This window comes from Parus major, chromosome 4A, assembly GCF_001522545.3.
Source record: "Parus major isolate Abel chromosome 4A, Parus_major1.1, whole genome shotgun sequence".
Taxonomy (NCBI): domain Eukaryota; kingdom Metazoa; phylum Chordata; class Aves; order Passeriformes; family Paridae; genus Parus; species Parus major.
Window position 1 is genome coordinate 17,935,973 of NC_031772.1, and position 15,096 is coordinate 17,951,068.

General features: G+C 49.0%; 1 protein-coding gene across 1 annotated transcript in view; it reads left to right on the forward strand.

Annotated features, from left to right (window-relative positions):
- Nucleotides 1–15,096, forward strand: part of NEXMIF (neurite extension and migration factor) — a 49,126-nt gene that overhangs the window by 31,445 nt on the left and 2,585 nt on the right. The window contains exons 2-3 of the mRNA XM_033514132.1: nucleotides 7,282–7,406; nucleotides 10,699–15,007. Coding sequence (XP_033370023.1) covers nucleotides 7,331–7,406; nucleotides 10,699–15,007 — 4,385 coding nt within the window. The 5' untranslated portion in view covers nucleotides 7,282–7,330. The remainder of the gene's footprint in view (nucleotides 1–7,281; nucleotides 7,407–10,698; nucleotides 15,008–15,096) is intronic.

Consider the following 15,096-nt stretch of genomic DNA (forward strand, 5'->3'; position numbering starts at 1 on the left):
ATCCCTGGAATTGTCCAAGACCAGGTTGGACAGGGCTGGGAGAAAACTGGGATGGTGGAAGGTGTCCCTGCCTGTGGCAGGGGGTGGGATGGGCTTTAAGGTCCTTTCCAATCATAGCCATTCTGTGATTCTATTAATTAGAAATGTTTTTACTTCCGGCCATCACAGCTAAACCAAAGTTTGTGTTCTTACTCATTTTCAGGAGATGAAAATCTCCCCCTCACTTGCCAGTGCTTTTCAAAACTGTGCAGCTGCTGACACTAATTATTGCTTCATTTCCTTCCACTTCTATAAAATATGAGAGGATGACCAAAAAAACCCCAGCGACTCTTCTTAATCATCCTCCCTTGCTCTTGGTAGGCAGGAATTCTCTTTATTTATGCTTCTTGTCCTCAAAATTGGGAGCACTCATTGAAACCCTCGTGAGGTCCACCTGGGTTCCTGCATTTCCTCACCCTCCTTATTCCCAGGGGAATATTTACCCTGGTCCCATGTGCAAATTCATCCCACATTTGGTATAAAGGGATATTTAATTCTTCCTTCCTTGAATCATCAAGGTTTTCTCAGGTTCTTGATCACTGTCTGTGTGGACATGGAGTGGAGCTGTGCTCATCTGAGGCCAACAACCTTTGTTTGTGGCCCTGGACCATCCTTTTCCCTTCTATTTTCCCTGTCTCTCTATTCTCCATTTCCCCACGAGCTCCCCCTTCTCTCCAGTGATTCTTCCCTGTATCTTCCCTTTCTTGCTTTGCATTTTTGGAGCTCTCCTCTCTGGGGTTTGGCAGCTCTGCCTTCCCTAGCCCGGGACAGTATTATGCTGAAACCCTCCACATTTCAGACGTTCCCTCATGCGTTTCAGCTCCTCCAGGATTTTAATTGCCACCTTTTTCCCTTTGTGATACGCTGCTGCTCTTGATGTCTGAGAATACATTTACAGAGAAAGCTCCTTTGGTATTTAACGTGTGCTTTGTCAGGAAGGCTGTAATTTTGTTCACTTCCTTCCTTTTGCCTTAAAGTTGTTTGTGACAGGTCTTGAAACACTCACACCTTATGTCCTCCCAGAGTAAGGTCAGAAACTGTCATTTATTTGAGAGCTGGCTTTAAATAGCCTGTTCTTAATATCATATCTGGGGTCTGCTGGAGTTGGGGCTTGGGCTTTGCAGTAATTGTTGCATCTGCTTTCAGCTGAGGAAAAGTGGAGGCTTGCTATGAATATTAACAACTCATCCATCCTTTACACCTTCTGGGAACACACCAGTTCTGAAATTGTTTCCTCTTTTTATGGTTTTTGTGTTCTCCATTTTCTCTGCAAGCTCCATTTTTAATATATTTTTTTTTAAATCAACTTTATTTCTCCCCCCAGATTTATTCCTAATTGGAGGGTTTTATCTGTATTTATATTTGAAGCTGTTCTCAGCTAATGTTGGCTCTGTCAGGCCTTACCTTCATGTAGGGTTTTTGATGTCTCACTGCTGGGATTGACCCAAAGAAAACCCTTCTTTGTTTCCTATTTCTCCTTCACTTGGGCTTTTCTCCACAGTACTCACCATCATTAATAGGAAAAGCCCAGGGAACTTCTGGGACATGCAATTTCCTCTTGAGGTTTTCCTGGGAAAACAGCTTTGAAAGCAGAACCCTCAAGTCCAGCATCCTTTTTGTGGACTGGAGCAGCACTTCATGGTGGGCAGAGTGGGAGGTTGGTTCACACTGTACCTTTCCTTAGGATCTTCACCTTTCTGACCCTGGCAGATCTGGAAACCTCAGCTATTTTTCCACATCATGGGCAAAAATCAGACACCCTTGGCCTAGGTAGAAATGTAAATTCATGAGAACAGAGCTTTCCTCAGAGAGGTGCTGTTAGTATTAAAATCCACCCTCATTTGCTGGCAAGTGAAAATTTTGAGCATGTCATCCCCCGGTTATGAATTTATAGTGAAAAAACAAGGATCAAATTGCATCCCTGAAATAAAAAGGATCAGGGAATTTCAGAATCTGGTAGGAAAACAGCATCCTTCAGGTCAGTGGAGGACCAGCCTGGGGTTGCTGTGGCTTCTGGTGCTGCCTCACCACAATTTCTCCGTGGGAAGTTCTGCCCTGTGTCCTGCTGTGGGACTGAAGAGAAAAAAATAAATAGGGGAAAAGGACCCAAGGAAAAAAACAACCAAGCAGAAAACCACCTGGCTCTTGTCTTCTACAGAGCTCCAGCTGCCCTTGTCAGCACAGGAGGAGGGGTGTGTGATGTCCTTGTTGCTGAGAGGAGCTCAGGGATGGAGCCTGGAGGGGGGAGAGAGGTGGCTCAGCATTTTGGGGAGAGCCTGGGTTCTGTTCCCAGCCAATTCCTGGCCCTGAGCTCTGCTCTGAGCTTCTGCAGCAGTTGCTGAGGTCCTGGAGACGTGGTTAGGAGGAGCGTGGTGTGTTCAGCATCCCCCATCCACGGGGAGAGCTGAATCCTCTCCTACTATTACTCCACTGACTGTAAATATCTCGGAGACATTTACATGGTATTTCTTTTTAAGTATATAATGTTTTCATTCAAAAGTATCACAATTCTTAAAAGACCTGTCAGAGGCTCTGACATGTAATTAATTTCTCTAAAGCTCCTTTTTTGAAAGATACAACTGCATATATAGAACACCTGCACTTATTCACAATTCTGCAGGAAAAAAAGCCACAGCTTCTCCTTCTTCTTTGCTTTCTTCCCCCACTTCTCTGTAAAAAGATTCTCCTTCACTTTGGATACTCCCTCTCCATCTACCCTCACGAGTTCCAACACTCAGGATGTGGAAGCTGTGTGTAAATAGGAGCTGGCATGTTGGTTTTTGTCTGGGTGCGAGTGACCTTTTGTTTGTTCAGCTTGAAGATGAAACACTCTTGCAACTTTAATTCCAGAGCAGCCATCACCAGCTCAGAATCTTGTCCACATCATAGAATTCCCACTGGGCTTTCAGTCACTCGTGGGCTGTTTCTTATTTTTACCTGGTATATGTTTTTCTCCCTCCTCTGCCTCGGCAGGGAGTATTGAGCTCTGTGGTGTAATGGTGGTACCCAGGAAATAGGAATGAGGTGATGTTCAACCAGCAGTGGATAAATATTTGTATTTATAGATTATATAGAGGTACAGATACATAGGTTGAAGTGGCCAAGCCCTGGATTCTGTGGCAGTTGTGACCAACTTGTTTGCTTTATCCCCTGTCAGTGCATGCAGGGCATCACTGTGACCATCCCTGACTCTGCTGGGAAACACCTTGAGCCAAATCCCTGCTGCTCCCCAGGAGTCTGCAGGGAGTCCTCAGGGGGAGGAAACCTCTCCAGCAGGTCCTTTGGCTCAGTTCTCCTTGGCTTGGCATCTGGGGGTCTGTGGAGCTGGAGAGGCTGAAGGGGCTGTCTTCTCCCCATGGCACCTCTGATGTAAACCTCCATTCAGGAAACCTGCAGCAGTCTGGGGGAAAATGGGCATTTTCTGCCTAACAAAGCAACTTGTTGCTCTCTTTGTAGAGTGCAGCCATTGAGCAGATGCTTTTTTTTTTTTTTCTGGTTGTATAAAATGATGGCATTTCCCCTTTTTTCTTTGTAAAATTAGTGTTAACAGGAACATGCAGAAATCCTGAAGTTTGGGTGGGCTTAAGTGAACAGCAGGTCCATCATAAGTGACTGGAGGTGAGTGAGGGAATGTGTCCAGAATTTTTAGCTTTGCAATTTGGGTGTTTCCTTCTCTGTTCAATGGTTCCTTCCAACCCTGATCATTCTGGGATTCTGTGAGTTTCTAGAACAAGAAATAATCTGGTTTTACCCCAAGGAACTGGTGAAGGGACATTCCACCAGGATCCTGCTCTGTGTTGGGAGCAGAGGGAGCTGGTGAGGCCTCAGCTGGGATATTTTCCAACCACCTTTTCCTCCACTCCAGCTACACCAACACACATAAAACCTCTTGAGTGTCTCGGGAGGTTTAAAAGAGAACAAAAGTGTCTTTTGGGTTTCTTGGTCCCCTGGGCTGAAGGACCTGCTCGAAGGCAGCAGGAGGTTTGTGGCAGAGGGTCCACTGTGGTGCTGTGCTTGTGTCCCCCCAGCTGTGTGCACGTGGGCTGGTCACTAACAGGTTCTGTATGGCCCTGTTAGCACTGGAAATAGGAAAATTGACAGGAACTGGGAGGAATGGGGAATTTCCTCAGCTGTGATGCTGAGGGTTGTTAGAGGCACTTGCAGTCTTTCACCTGACCTGAGCCATAGGGCTGAAAGGGGCTTCTCCAGGTCACTGAGCCCTGTGTATTGCTACCACAGCTCTGCATCCTGTCCTTCTGTCCATTAATTTGTCCATCTTGTGCTTAAAACTAGCTGGATTATTGTTCAGCTCCACTGCTTGCTTCCTATTGCTTCTTCCCCTCCATCCCTTTGCTAGCCAGTGACTTTCTGTGGTGCCAGCTGTGATCTTAGCAGGCTGCTGCCCTGAAGTCCATGGTGCAATCAGCAAAAAGTGTTTCTGAATTCCTCCCTGTGACTGAACGTGCTGTGCCTGTCCTTGAAGCCCAGCCAGCCCTGCTGTGCTCCATCCTCCTCCTCCAGAGGCCTGGAGTTCATCTGACCCCACGGCTTTGCCCGTCGCCTTCCGCCCGCCATCCTCTTCCTCCATCCACTCTGGCTTCAGTCAAGTTCATAAACTTCAAGCTGGTGCCCGATTTTCTTGCTGCCAGCTCTTCATAATACCATGAGCCCAGCCATGCCTCTCTCCAATGGCCTGACACCATCTGAGATCTTTATTCTCTCCCTTTTATACCTCAGTCTGCAGGTGACTCCTGGTGTTCTGTGCCCTCCTGGTACCCAGTGTATTCTCTGTGCACTGTCTTGATCCCCCAGACCTCTCCTGGTTTTGTTTTTCTTGTCTGGGACTCAGCTGTTCTTCTCCTCTTTGTTACCCCCAGCCTTCTGTTCCTTCCTCTTCTGCCTCACATCCAGCTCCTTGCTCAGCTTTTCTTTCCCAGTTGCTGCTGTTTGTCCCCATCACTTTTGGGGTCTCACCTTTCCTGGTCACACTGGTCCCAAAGGTCCCTTTCTTCAGCAGGTCTCAGCAAACTTGGATTGTCTGTCCCATTTGTACTTCATCTGTGTCTGACCCTGTGAGAAGATCCCCCACATCTCCAGCTGGTTTCTGGAGCTCAGCTCTGCTCTCTGGGTCGCTGCAGTTGAGGAAAAGAGTTGTCCCCAAGCACATCCCCTTTATTGTTGCATTTCATTGTCTTCATTGTCTTCTCCAGAATTTGGATCTCATCCACTGGGAACATTCCTGGTGTGCTTCCCTCCCCCTTGTGCACATGCATCCCAAAAATCCATAATACTACAAGATTAAAGGTTGTAAATTCTCCTTTTGTGCCTGTTTGCTTGGCTGCCTGTGTGCTCATGGCTCACCCCACTGTGTGTTCCCTGCTCTCTCCATGATGTTGGCCCTCCAGTATCCATGAGAATCGAGGGAAGATGGACTCCTCCCTCATGGACAGGGTTTGGAGGAACCTGGGCTAGTGGAAGGTGACCCTGGATGGGCCTTAATGTCCCTTCCCACCCAAACCATTCTGTGACACCTCAGCCCCGTTCCCAGCAGCCACACTGGCCCTTGTGTGGAGCCAGTGGTGATTCTCTGCTCTCCTGAGACCCCTCTAGTGCTCCCGAGGCTGATGATATTTTATTAATATTTCCATGAATAGATATTCTAAAAAACTTAATTTATTAACACTTCTATTAATTAAGGCACATTTAACAGGCAGGAGATGCCATCAAGGAGGTGCGAAGCTGTAGCCTGTCAGTGGCAGCTGCAGAGCACCTTCCACACTCAGACATTAATCTCCTTCATGGAAAAATAACTCTGATCTCTGCTCTGGCTTTTGGAGTCTCTCCTGCTCCAGCATGTCAGCGATGAAAGGCCATGGAGGGAGCTCAGGCTGTGGGGAGGGTGCTGGCAGGAGAGGGGTCTTACCACAGCAAACCGGCTGGCATTGGAGAGCTCTGAGATGGGGATTTGCATCAAAGGAAAACTCTCGGGGTTAGTTAAATATTCCTCTAAATATGCAAAGGAATGGAGTTACTGATGCTTGTTATTCTTATCTTCCTCTCGGTGTCACAACATCTTTAAGTTGGGTGAAGGTTTCACTTACTGAGGCGGTTGTAAAGATTTCACGTTAATTAAGAGGACTCCACTGCAAATCTGAATATGAATGAAGTTTGGCTGCTGAACCCCAGGGCAGTGAGTGCTGTGGGAACAGCAGACACTGACAAATGTTGATGTGAAGAGTAAAAAGCCAAACAAAAAAAAGAAACAACCCCAAACCCAGAAAAACACCTAAACCGATGCTGCAATCTAGTACCCGTTCTGTGAGAGAGAAAAAAAAACTGAGTTTGAGTTGCCAGAAGGGCATAAAATAGATTTTGACTTGAATTTGCAGTCAAAGAAATGAAATTCTGGCAGTCAGGAGCACTGATGAGGATTCTCCAGTGCCGCCCATGCCTGGGTCTCAGCCACATGGCTCTGTTGCTCCTGCTCCCTCTCCGTGGGCAGGTGGTGGCTTTGGAGGGTGGGGGGACCTCAGTGGAGGAAAGGAGATCTGAGCTGGGTCCTCATCTCAGGTTCTTTGCTCTGGTGAAGCCCCACCGAGCCTGGACTGCTCATCACCCACTGGAGGTGGAGCTTCACCCAGTGGGGACAGTCTCAGGGGTCTGGGGAATGAGGCTTCCAAGGATGGGGCTCTCGTGGTAAACAGTGAGACTGGAGATATTTTTCCACAAAAAACTGCTTTTTGGGGAAGTTTTTCGTACCTGCCAGTGCTTGGGAGGGCAGTGGCTGACAGCCATCTGTATTTTTTTCCAGCTCCATCGTAGAGTTTCTGTTGATGAACTGGGATGAATCCACTCCTTCATCTCTCCACTGCTCCATCTGGAGATGGATGGGCTTTCCTGGCTGGACATGAATAAAGTGCCTTTGCACAGCAATTTTGGGTGATGTGGAGGGTCCTGCAGAGGTGCTGAGCACCTCCCCACCTCCCAGAGCAGGACTTTGGGGAAGGAAATGCTGATACACAACATTTTCACCTTGCTGAAAATAACATGGGGACATAGCTTTTGGAGTGGAAAAGTGACAGGCTGAGAGCCTAAATAAATTGGATTTGTCCTCTTAAGGAGGATGCAGGCAGCGCATGAGGCTGTGTGGGGGTGTTTTATTGTTGTTATTTTTTATTCACGGTTCCTTGAGCTGATCCTGGGGATTGCACTGACTGTGGTTGTGTTTCTGGAAATGTGCAGGTTGGCCAGATGCAGTGGGGCATGGAGTGAACAGAAAGAGGTTAAATTGATGGATGACCAACAAGAGCAGGATTGTGCCTCAGAAGACCAAGAAACTATCCTGATTAATGGGGTGAAAGAAAATGGTAAGGAACTTAATTATGGTACATGAGGGAGCAGCGACAACTTGGAAGCCAACTTATTTTCCTAATTCCTTTTGTGCATTTAATATCAGCAGTTTGTGGGTATCTGTGCAATGTGGAGCAGGGGAGTAAATGGGTGTTTTCTGCACAGGAATCATTCCAGCCATAAATCTACACCTCTTTAGGCCTTAACAAGAACTGCTTTTACCTGTGCATGGACATGGCTGGAAATGTTTATGTGCACATGCAGCTTGAATTAGAGATTTTTGTTTGGTTTCTTGGGGGAAAAAAAGTCATCCAGGACTTTGCAGCCCCTCTATCTGTTGGGAATCTCTTCCTCTCTCAGAATTATGATCCCATTAGCCAATATTAGCAAAATTTGGCTGAAGGATACTTAGTCCCTACAAACTGGGGGAAAATTGGAGATTAGGTAGGAGAAAGAAACCAGGCTTAGTGGGAAGGGAAGGTTGGATTTGTGAACTCGTTCTTGCCTGTGTCCCATCACCCAGCACATGGGATTCCCTACCCTGTAATCCCTTTTCTGCACACAGGTCATGTTCCTGGGAGCCACCAACATGGGTAGGGAAGGATCAGCCCCTTGCAGCTGCTTCCCAAAATGCCCAACTTTGTCTGTATCTATTTCATCGATCCTGTATTTGCTTTCAGAATAGCTAATCAGGAGTAACAGTGCTCAGCTGTCTGAAACCCTGATTGAAATAAATAAGCCTCTGAGCATCTTCTGAGGTCATTTGGACTGTAATCTCTGGCCACAGTAAATTCAGAGGGGAGGAAGAGCCTGATGCTTTCATTCTTCAATGTGTTTCATGTTTAATTTCATGGCTTTTTACATTTTGTATTGGCCCATAAATCTTGAGGTAGTTAGATAGATAGCTAGATAGACAGACAGACAGACAGATAAATCTGTGCTGCCCTGATCAGTAAGGAGGGGATTTTTAGAACCTCATACCACTTCTATGGAATTCAATTAAAGAGGGCTTAAAAAGTGCTTTAATTAGACATAACACTGTAGAGTGATTTAGGTTAGAAGAGACCTTAAAGCCCATCCAGTGCCACCCCCTGCCACAGGCACGGACACTTTCCCCTATCCCAGGTTGCTCCAAGCTCCATTCAACCTTGGACACTGCCAGGGATCCACAGCTTCTCTGGGCAACCTGGACCAGGGCCTCCCCACCCTCAGAGCCAGGAATTCCTTCCCCATGTCAGTTTAAACTTTCAGTTTGAACACTGGTGTGTGGGAGTTGCTGCTGAATCCAAGGCCAGGAGCCAGCACGAAGCTCTGGAGCTGCCACCTCCCCTTGCCCATGTGTTGTTGGGTGGATGCTGAGTGGAACTGGGGAAAGTGGTTTTGCTTCTCCAGCATTTTCTGTGTGAAGTGTATTCCCTTGGAGCATCAGTTGAACACAGGCCTGATTTTAGGCTGATACGGAGCCCCAGAAAATCAGGTTTTGGCATTTGTATTTCACAAGAGTTAAGTTCACTCACACAAGTATAAACCTAAAGAAACGCCCAGAGACAGTATATTTTATATAATAGCAGCTTTGCCTATTGAATGCAGCTTTTGAGATTGAATTTCAGCTTTCTGCCTCCCCCTTCTTTGAGTCTTACAGTATTCACAGACATTCTTCTTTTATCCTCAAATTTTCCATGCTTCCTGTCAGCTCCAAGCTGATTTTTATTTTATTTTACTTCTGAAGTGGAACTGCACTGGTTAATTTGTTTTGGTGCTTAAGGAAAAAGATACCACCTCTGCATTTCTGATCTGAAGACTGGTGGGAGGGACTCAAAAATCAGCTTTTTTATTTATTTCCTATTTTTAACCCTTTTCAAGCAAGCCAGTCTGGCCTTTTCCAGGTTGTTCATGTTGAAGATGATGACAGGCATTGCATTGCACTTCTGGCTGGAGCTAGAGAGTCTTTGGGGAAAGGTTTAAAGTCCTGGGAGCGCTGCGAGGCTCCAGCTGCAGTTTGTGCTTTGTTCAGACTTCACTGATGGCTCCACACCCAAGGCCCCTGTAGCACAAAACTTATGGGAGTGGTTGGGATGAAATTAGGGGGGGTTTTGACCTCCTGCTTGGCTCAGGCAGGCATTCCAGTCCTTCCATGGAATCCAATTCCTTTCCATCCTTCCCACCTGGGGGGTTTTCCATCGTGCTGCTGGTAGCTGTGCCAGCACAAATCTCCCCTCCCCAAGGAAGCAGGAGATTCACTTTCCTCTCAGTTTGGAATAAGAGCGCTTGTGAGGGTCGCAGCAGCTAAATAAATCCCTTTGCATGCCCCATTTAATGCCACATCCTGGTGCTCCAGTTGTGTTTTAAAGCCCTTGTCCCTCCTTGGAAAGCTTCAGCTCTCGCCCCTCTGCCTTCAGTGGAGCCACCAAAAAGGAAAGACCTGAGCCATGACAAAAGCACCAGGCTCCAAGTCGGCAGAGCTCTCTGGCTGGGATGAATGCACTCATTGGAATATATTTTTTTTTAATACAGAGATTTCAGAGCGTGTTCATGGATGAAAAGACATCGTATTTAAATTTCAAGGGTCATACCGTCCGTTGAGCCAGGAGTCAGATAAAAGTACATTCATAACTTTATTCTGCCATAAAAGAAGCGCAACGAGGTAAAACTAAAAAAAAAAAAATCCTTAGGTTAAAAAATCCTTACATGACTAAAAAGGCATTTTTAGCGATTAGGGAAGAATGGCAAACCCCACAATAATTCTAACAATAATTGCTTTAAACTCTGTGTTATCTTCTGCCTTCCCTTGGTGTGGACAGTGACAAAAAGACCGCTGGGTTTTTAAAATCAGCCGTCACTTCCTGACTCTGGAGCAGTAAAGCAGCTCAGGTGTGTGCAAGCTCAGACCCTGCAGGGGGGCTGCTTTGTTCCTTTAAGAATCTTATTTTCCTGTTAATTTTTTTCAGTGTTAATGAGAACATTTTTATTAAGCTTGTTTTGTTTTTTTTCTAAACGTTGTGAGGTTTGAGAGGCGGTTTCCAGGTAACCGTATGGATATGAGGAGGGAAGAGCGGATGGGCTGCGTGTTTTAAACGTGCTCTTGTACCTCTTCCAGCTGGCTGCAGGGAGCAGCGTGTTTTCCTCTGCCTTCCACGCACATCACCACGTTAACTGGATCCAGGAGGGAAGGATTGCTGGGAAGGGCTTCCCAAAGGAGCACTTGGGAAAAGTCACCACCAAGGGAGAAGGGGAGGCGGGGTGGCGAGCCTGAGACCTACAAGGGTGGTAACCCCTCTCTCTTTCTCTTCCTTTCCTCCGTCCCCGCAGAGTCGCACGCCCTGGACGGCGATGAGAGGCCCTGCAGCGCCGCTGAGGCCGCGGCACCGTTCCCGGTGCTGAGCGCAGCTCCCAAGGAGGGCCCCGCGTGCCACCGCGCCCTGACGGCCAAGAAGCCCTGCCTGCTGAGCCCCCAGTCGCCGCTGCGCCTCACGGATGTCCCCGAGCACGCCTCGGACGACTCCTCCGCCCACGCCATCTCCCTCACGTCCTGCGTGACCAAGGGCATGAGCTCCTGGTCGCTGCCGGGCGACTGCGAGAAGGCTCCTTTCACCATGATGGAGCCCGGGGGGATGTCGGCGCTGACGGGAGACTGCCTGATGCAGCCGAGCCGGACCTGTCTGGGCTGCTTTATTGAATCCAAGGACGGCATTGATGCGGAGCCGGGAATAAGCTTGAAAGTGGGGGATATAAATAGGGATTATGACACCTGTTCGGTCTCTGATATAGGGATTCACTGCATGAGCACAGGAGAAACCATGAGATATGGGGATCAACTGCTTTCAGACCAGCTTTTAAGCTTCCCTATGCATAAATCGAGGGCAGCGGACAAAAGAGATGCAGAAAAATCTGACAGTGATTCAGAGGACCCCACTCAGAAAAATTATTACGAGGGATTACTATTAGACAAATGCAATGGTGAGGAACCTTTGCTAACAAATCCCAACCAGGAATGGGGCTATTTTGAATCTTTCATTAGTGAAAGTAAAATTGAGCTGCTTGACCTCTGCTCCAAAAATGAGCTTTCTGTAAATCTGTTTTCTGAGGAAGACGTGGACAATTACATGTTCGATGATGACGATTCCACCTTGGGAAGTGATGTCTGCTCCCTAAAGATTAGATACGAATCCTTCCAGGACAATGTGCGGGAGAAGACCACCACCCTACAAGAGGACGCCCAGTTCAACTTCTTCCCCAGCGTGTTCAGCAACTGCACCAAAAGGGACAGCAGGAGCACCCTGAAAAGGGGGCTCAGCGGTGCCACCGACCCTTCTCAATTCAAATCCGAGGAAGGCATCATCTGGGGGGAGGAGGAGGAGGACGGCGAGGAAGAGGACGGTGAGGAGGAGGAGAAAGCTGCCTTAAATAAATCTTGCAACAGCACAGAGATGGTGCAGTACGTGGGCTCCAAGAGGAGCCACTTCTTGGACTCGGTGAATTCCACGGAGGACTCCGGGGAGTTCAGCGACGACAGCACTTGCACGGAGTCCTCCTACGACGTGCTGCGGGACATCAAGGACTGCAGCCGGTACCTGGCCCGGGACCACTCCGGCTCCTTCATCCAGCAGAACTACGGGCTGCGGGCGAAGAGGAAAGTGCGATACAGCGATGACTACCTGTACGATGTGGACTCCATCGAGAACGAGAAGATCCTGGACAAGAAGGAGTGGCTCCCGGATGGGCCCAAGGAGGAGGACGACGACGAGTGGTGCCCCAAGAAACGGCGAAAAGTCTCTCGCAAGGAGCCCCCCGTGATCATCAAGTACATCATCATTAACAGGTTTAAAGGGGAGAAGCATATGCTGGTGAAGCTCAGCAAAGTGGATGCCAACGAGACAACTGTTACTCTGAACGAGGAGCTGCTCAGCAAATACAAGAAGCTGGCCCCACTGAAGGGCTTCTGGCAGGAGAGGCAGCAGAGCCGGCTGGATTTGCTCAGATCGTCTCTCTACCACAAGCAGAATTTCTATCTTAACGGCTCAGATGCTTCGTTCCTCCCTCACCCACGGAAGCGAAAATGCAAGCTAGCAAACAGGCACCGGATTCAAAGAATTAAAGCCATCGAGCAATCAGTGAACAAGCTGGGCTCTTGCTCCTCTGATCACAAGCAGCCTTGCAGCAGTAAGGAGGACGTGGGCCTGAAAGGGCTGCCGGCGTTAGCCATCGCCACCCCCAGCTGTGCCAACGGATTACACGTCCATGACATCGCGGGCATCGCCGTGAAATGCAAACCGCAGGAGCGGGAGCACAAGGGGACGGAGCGGAAAGTGCTCCGCAGAATCAAATTCAAAAGTGAAGCCAGGTTGAAGTGCAAGAAGATCAAAGCTGCCACCAGTACGGCAGAGGACTCCCCAGCACTGGAAAACCAGGACTCTGCAGCGCGTTTGAAGGACGAAAACAGCCCCTGTGCTTCAGACAGCTCCCATCTCCCAGAGTGCCACGAGGATAAGGTTGCTAAAAATTCTCCTTTCCTACCATCCACCTCCTCTTCAGACAAGCCTCTGCCATCTGCTAATATCACCACCAATGTACCCCTGATCCCTGGAGGGTATCTGCAGACGTTGTTAGATGCTTCAGATCTGTCGAGCAACACCGGTATCCCGTACTTCGCCCAGCACCCGTCCGAGCAGCAGCAGCAGCAGCAGCAGCAGCAGCAGCAGCAGCAGCAGCAGCAGCACCCACTCCCCAGCATCGTCCCACCAGAAAAGCCCTTCCCATCCCTGCAGCCAGCGCAGAGCTGCGTGCTCTCCCCGCCCTCCGAGTCAGAGCTGCAGCAGTCGCCCGGCCACTTGGAGATGGAGCAGGGCGGCTTCGGCAGCATGTGGCCGGCCAGCAAGGGCAGCGAGCGCCAGGACTTCCCCGGGGACATGCCGGAGGCGGCCGGAATGCCGAGCGAGTTTGCCCCGGGCACAGACGGCCTCCCCGCCTCTGGATACACTCAAGTCAATCTGAATAGCGGCAAATTGCTATACCAAAAAAATTACATGCCGGATAGCCAACAAGTGCAGTCTGATGATTCTTATCAGTCATGTCATTTCAATAATGGAGAGGGGCGCTTTCATTTCCAACGAGGTACACTCAGTACGGATGATGGCAGGCTCATTAGTTTTGATTCAGTGGGTTCATTGTCAGTTAGTTCTAGCAATTACAGTTCTTTAAGTTTAAAGTCTTGTGAAAAGGACGGCGAGGATGATATTAATGATGATTTCTTGGCCCACTGCAGTCCCAAGCTAGTGATCCAGCAGAGCATAGATGAAATCACCCCTTTGAAGGAGTCCACGGACCTTTTAGACATTTCCAACTTCACGCCTGATAGGTTCCGCCAGTCGTCGCTTTCGGAGATGTCCCCTCCAGACACTCCCAACCTGTCCCCGCAGATAGCTGGCTCCGATGCCAAGCCTCTGGGCACCCTGAAGGGCTTTCAGGAGAGCCCCCAGGCCTCCCTCAACAGCTCTGAGAAGGTCAAGTGGAACTGTGGGGTCCTGCAGACCGAGGATCAGGCAGATAATGGGTTTGCTTTAAATAATCACCAGTTCCAGTTCCATATGTTCAATGATGAAGATTCTGTCAGCCTTCTCGAAAAGAGTCCATGCTTGTCAACATTTAATGAGCCATCTGGTCAAATTAGCACCAATAGCAAAGTGTCAAAATCGAAGAGGAAAAGTTCATCCAGCAAGAATGTGGGTACAAACCAAAGCTCTTCCCAGAAAGCCACCCGGAAAAAATCGCCCAAAACCAACAAAGGAACTGATAAGCCGCAAGGGAAAAACTCCAGGCAGGCACCCAAATCCACCAGGAAAGGGAAAAATGCAGCAGGAGTCAACGGCGAGAAAGCTCTGGCCGTTGGTGGCAGGGCGGTCACTCAGCTGGGCACCGTGGCCACGGCCACCAAGGGCGTGGGTGAGGGCACTCAGCACTGCAGCCCAGCAGGGGTGAAGCTGGGCAAGCACAATGGGCTCTCTGGAGAGTGGGCACTGGGAAAAGAGGGGGGCACGGGTTGGTCGGAGGCCAGCCTGGGCAATGCCACCAGCCTCCTGGACGACGACCAGAGGGAGTTTGAGGAACCTTCCAACATCCTGTCCAACATCGCGTCGGGAATGGCCGACGTCCAGAGGTTTATGATGGCCTCCATTGAGCCCTTGTGGGGGCCCGTCGGCCACAACAGCGTTCCAGACATATTCCGGTCACCGGAGTCCAACAGCCTGAAACTGAAAACTCTTAAAATTTTGGCAGGGACGTCCCAAGAGTCAAAGAAGAAGGCGAACGGTGGCTCGCCGGGGGCGGCGAAGAACCACAAGTCAAACAACAAGGGCTCAAGCAAAAACAGCAAAGGCGTGACCTGCGACCCCGGTCGCCCCAACTGCTCCACCGGGTTCACCACGGACATTCACACTCCCTTTTTTGATAAAAACTATAGTAACCTGAGCACTTTAGGCAATAATGGACCTACCCATAAAAAACTCTACCGTCATAAATCCAGTTCGAAATCACTGAGGGATGAGAACTGTAAAATCAAGCGGACGGACCGCGAACAGCCCCACAAGGACCCACCCGTGACAGCTGCTTTTGAGAAACTGAGGTAATGCTGCACCAAACTGGCTGGAATGCCCCTAACCTCCCTCCCACCTGCTAGGCCCGCTGTTCCTCAGTTTTTCCTTCCTGAAAGCA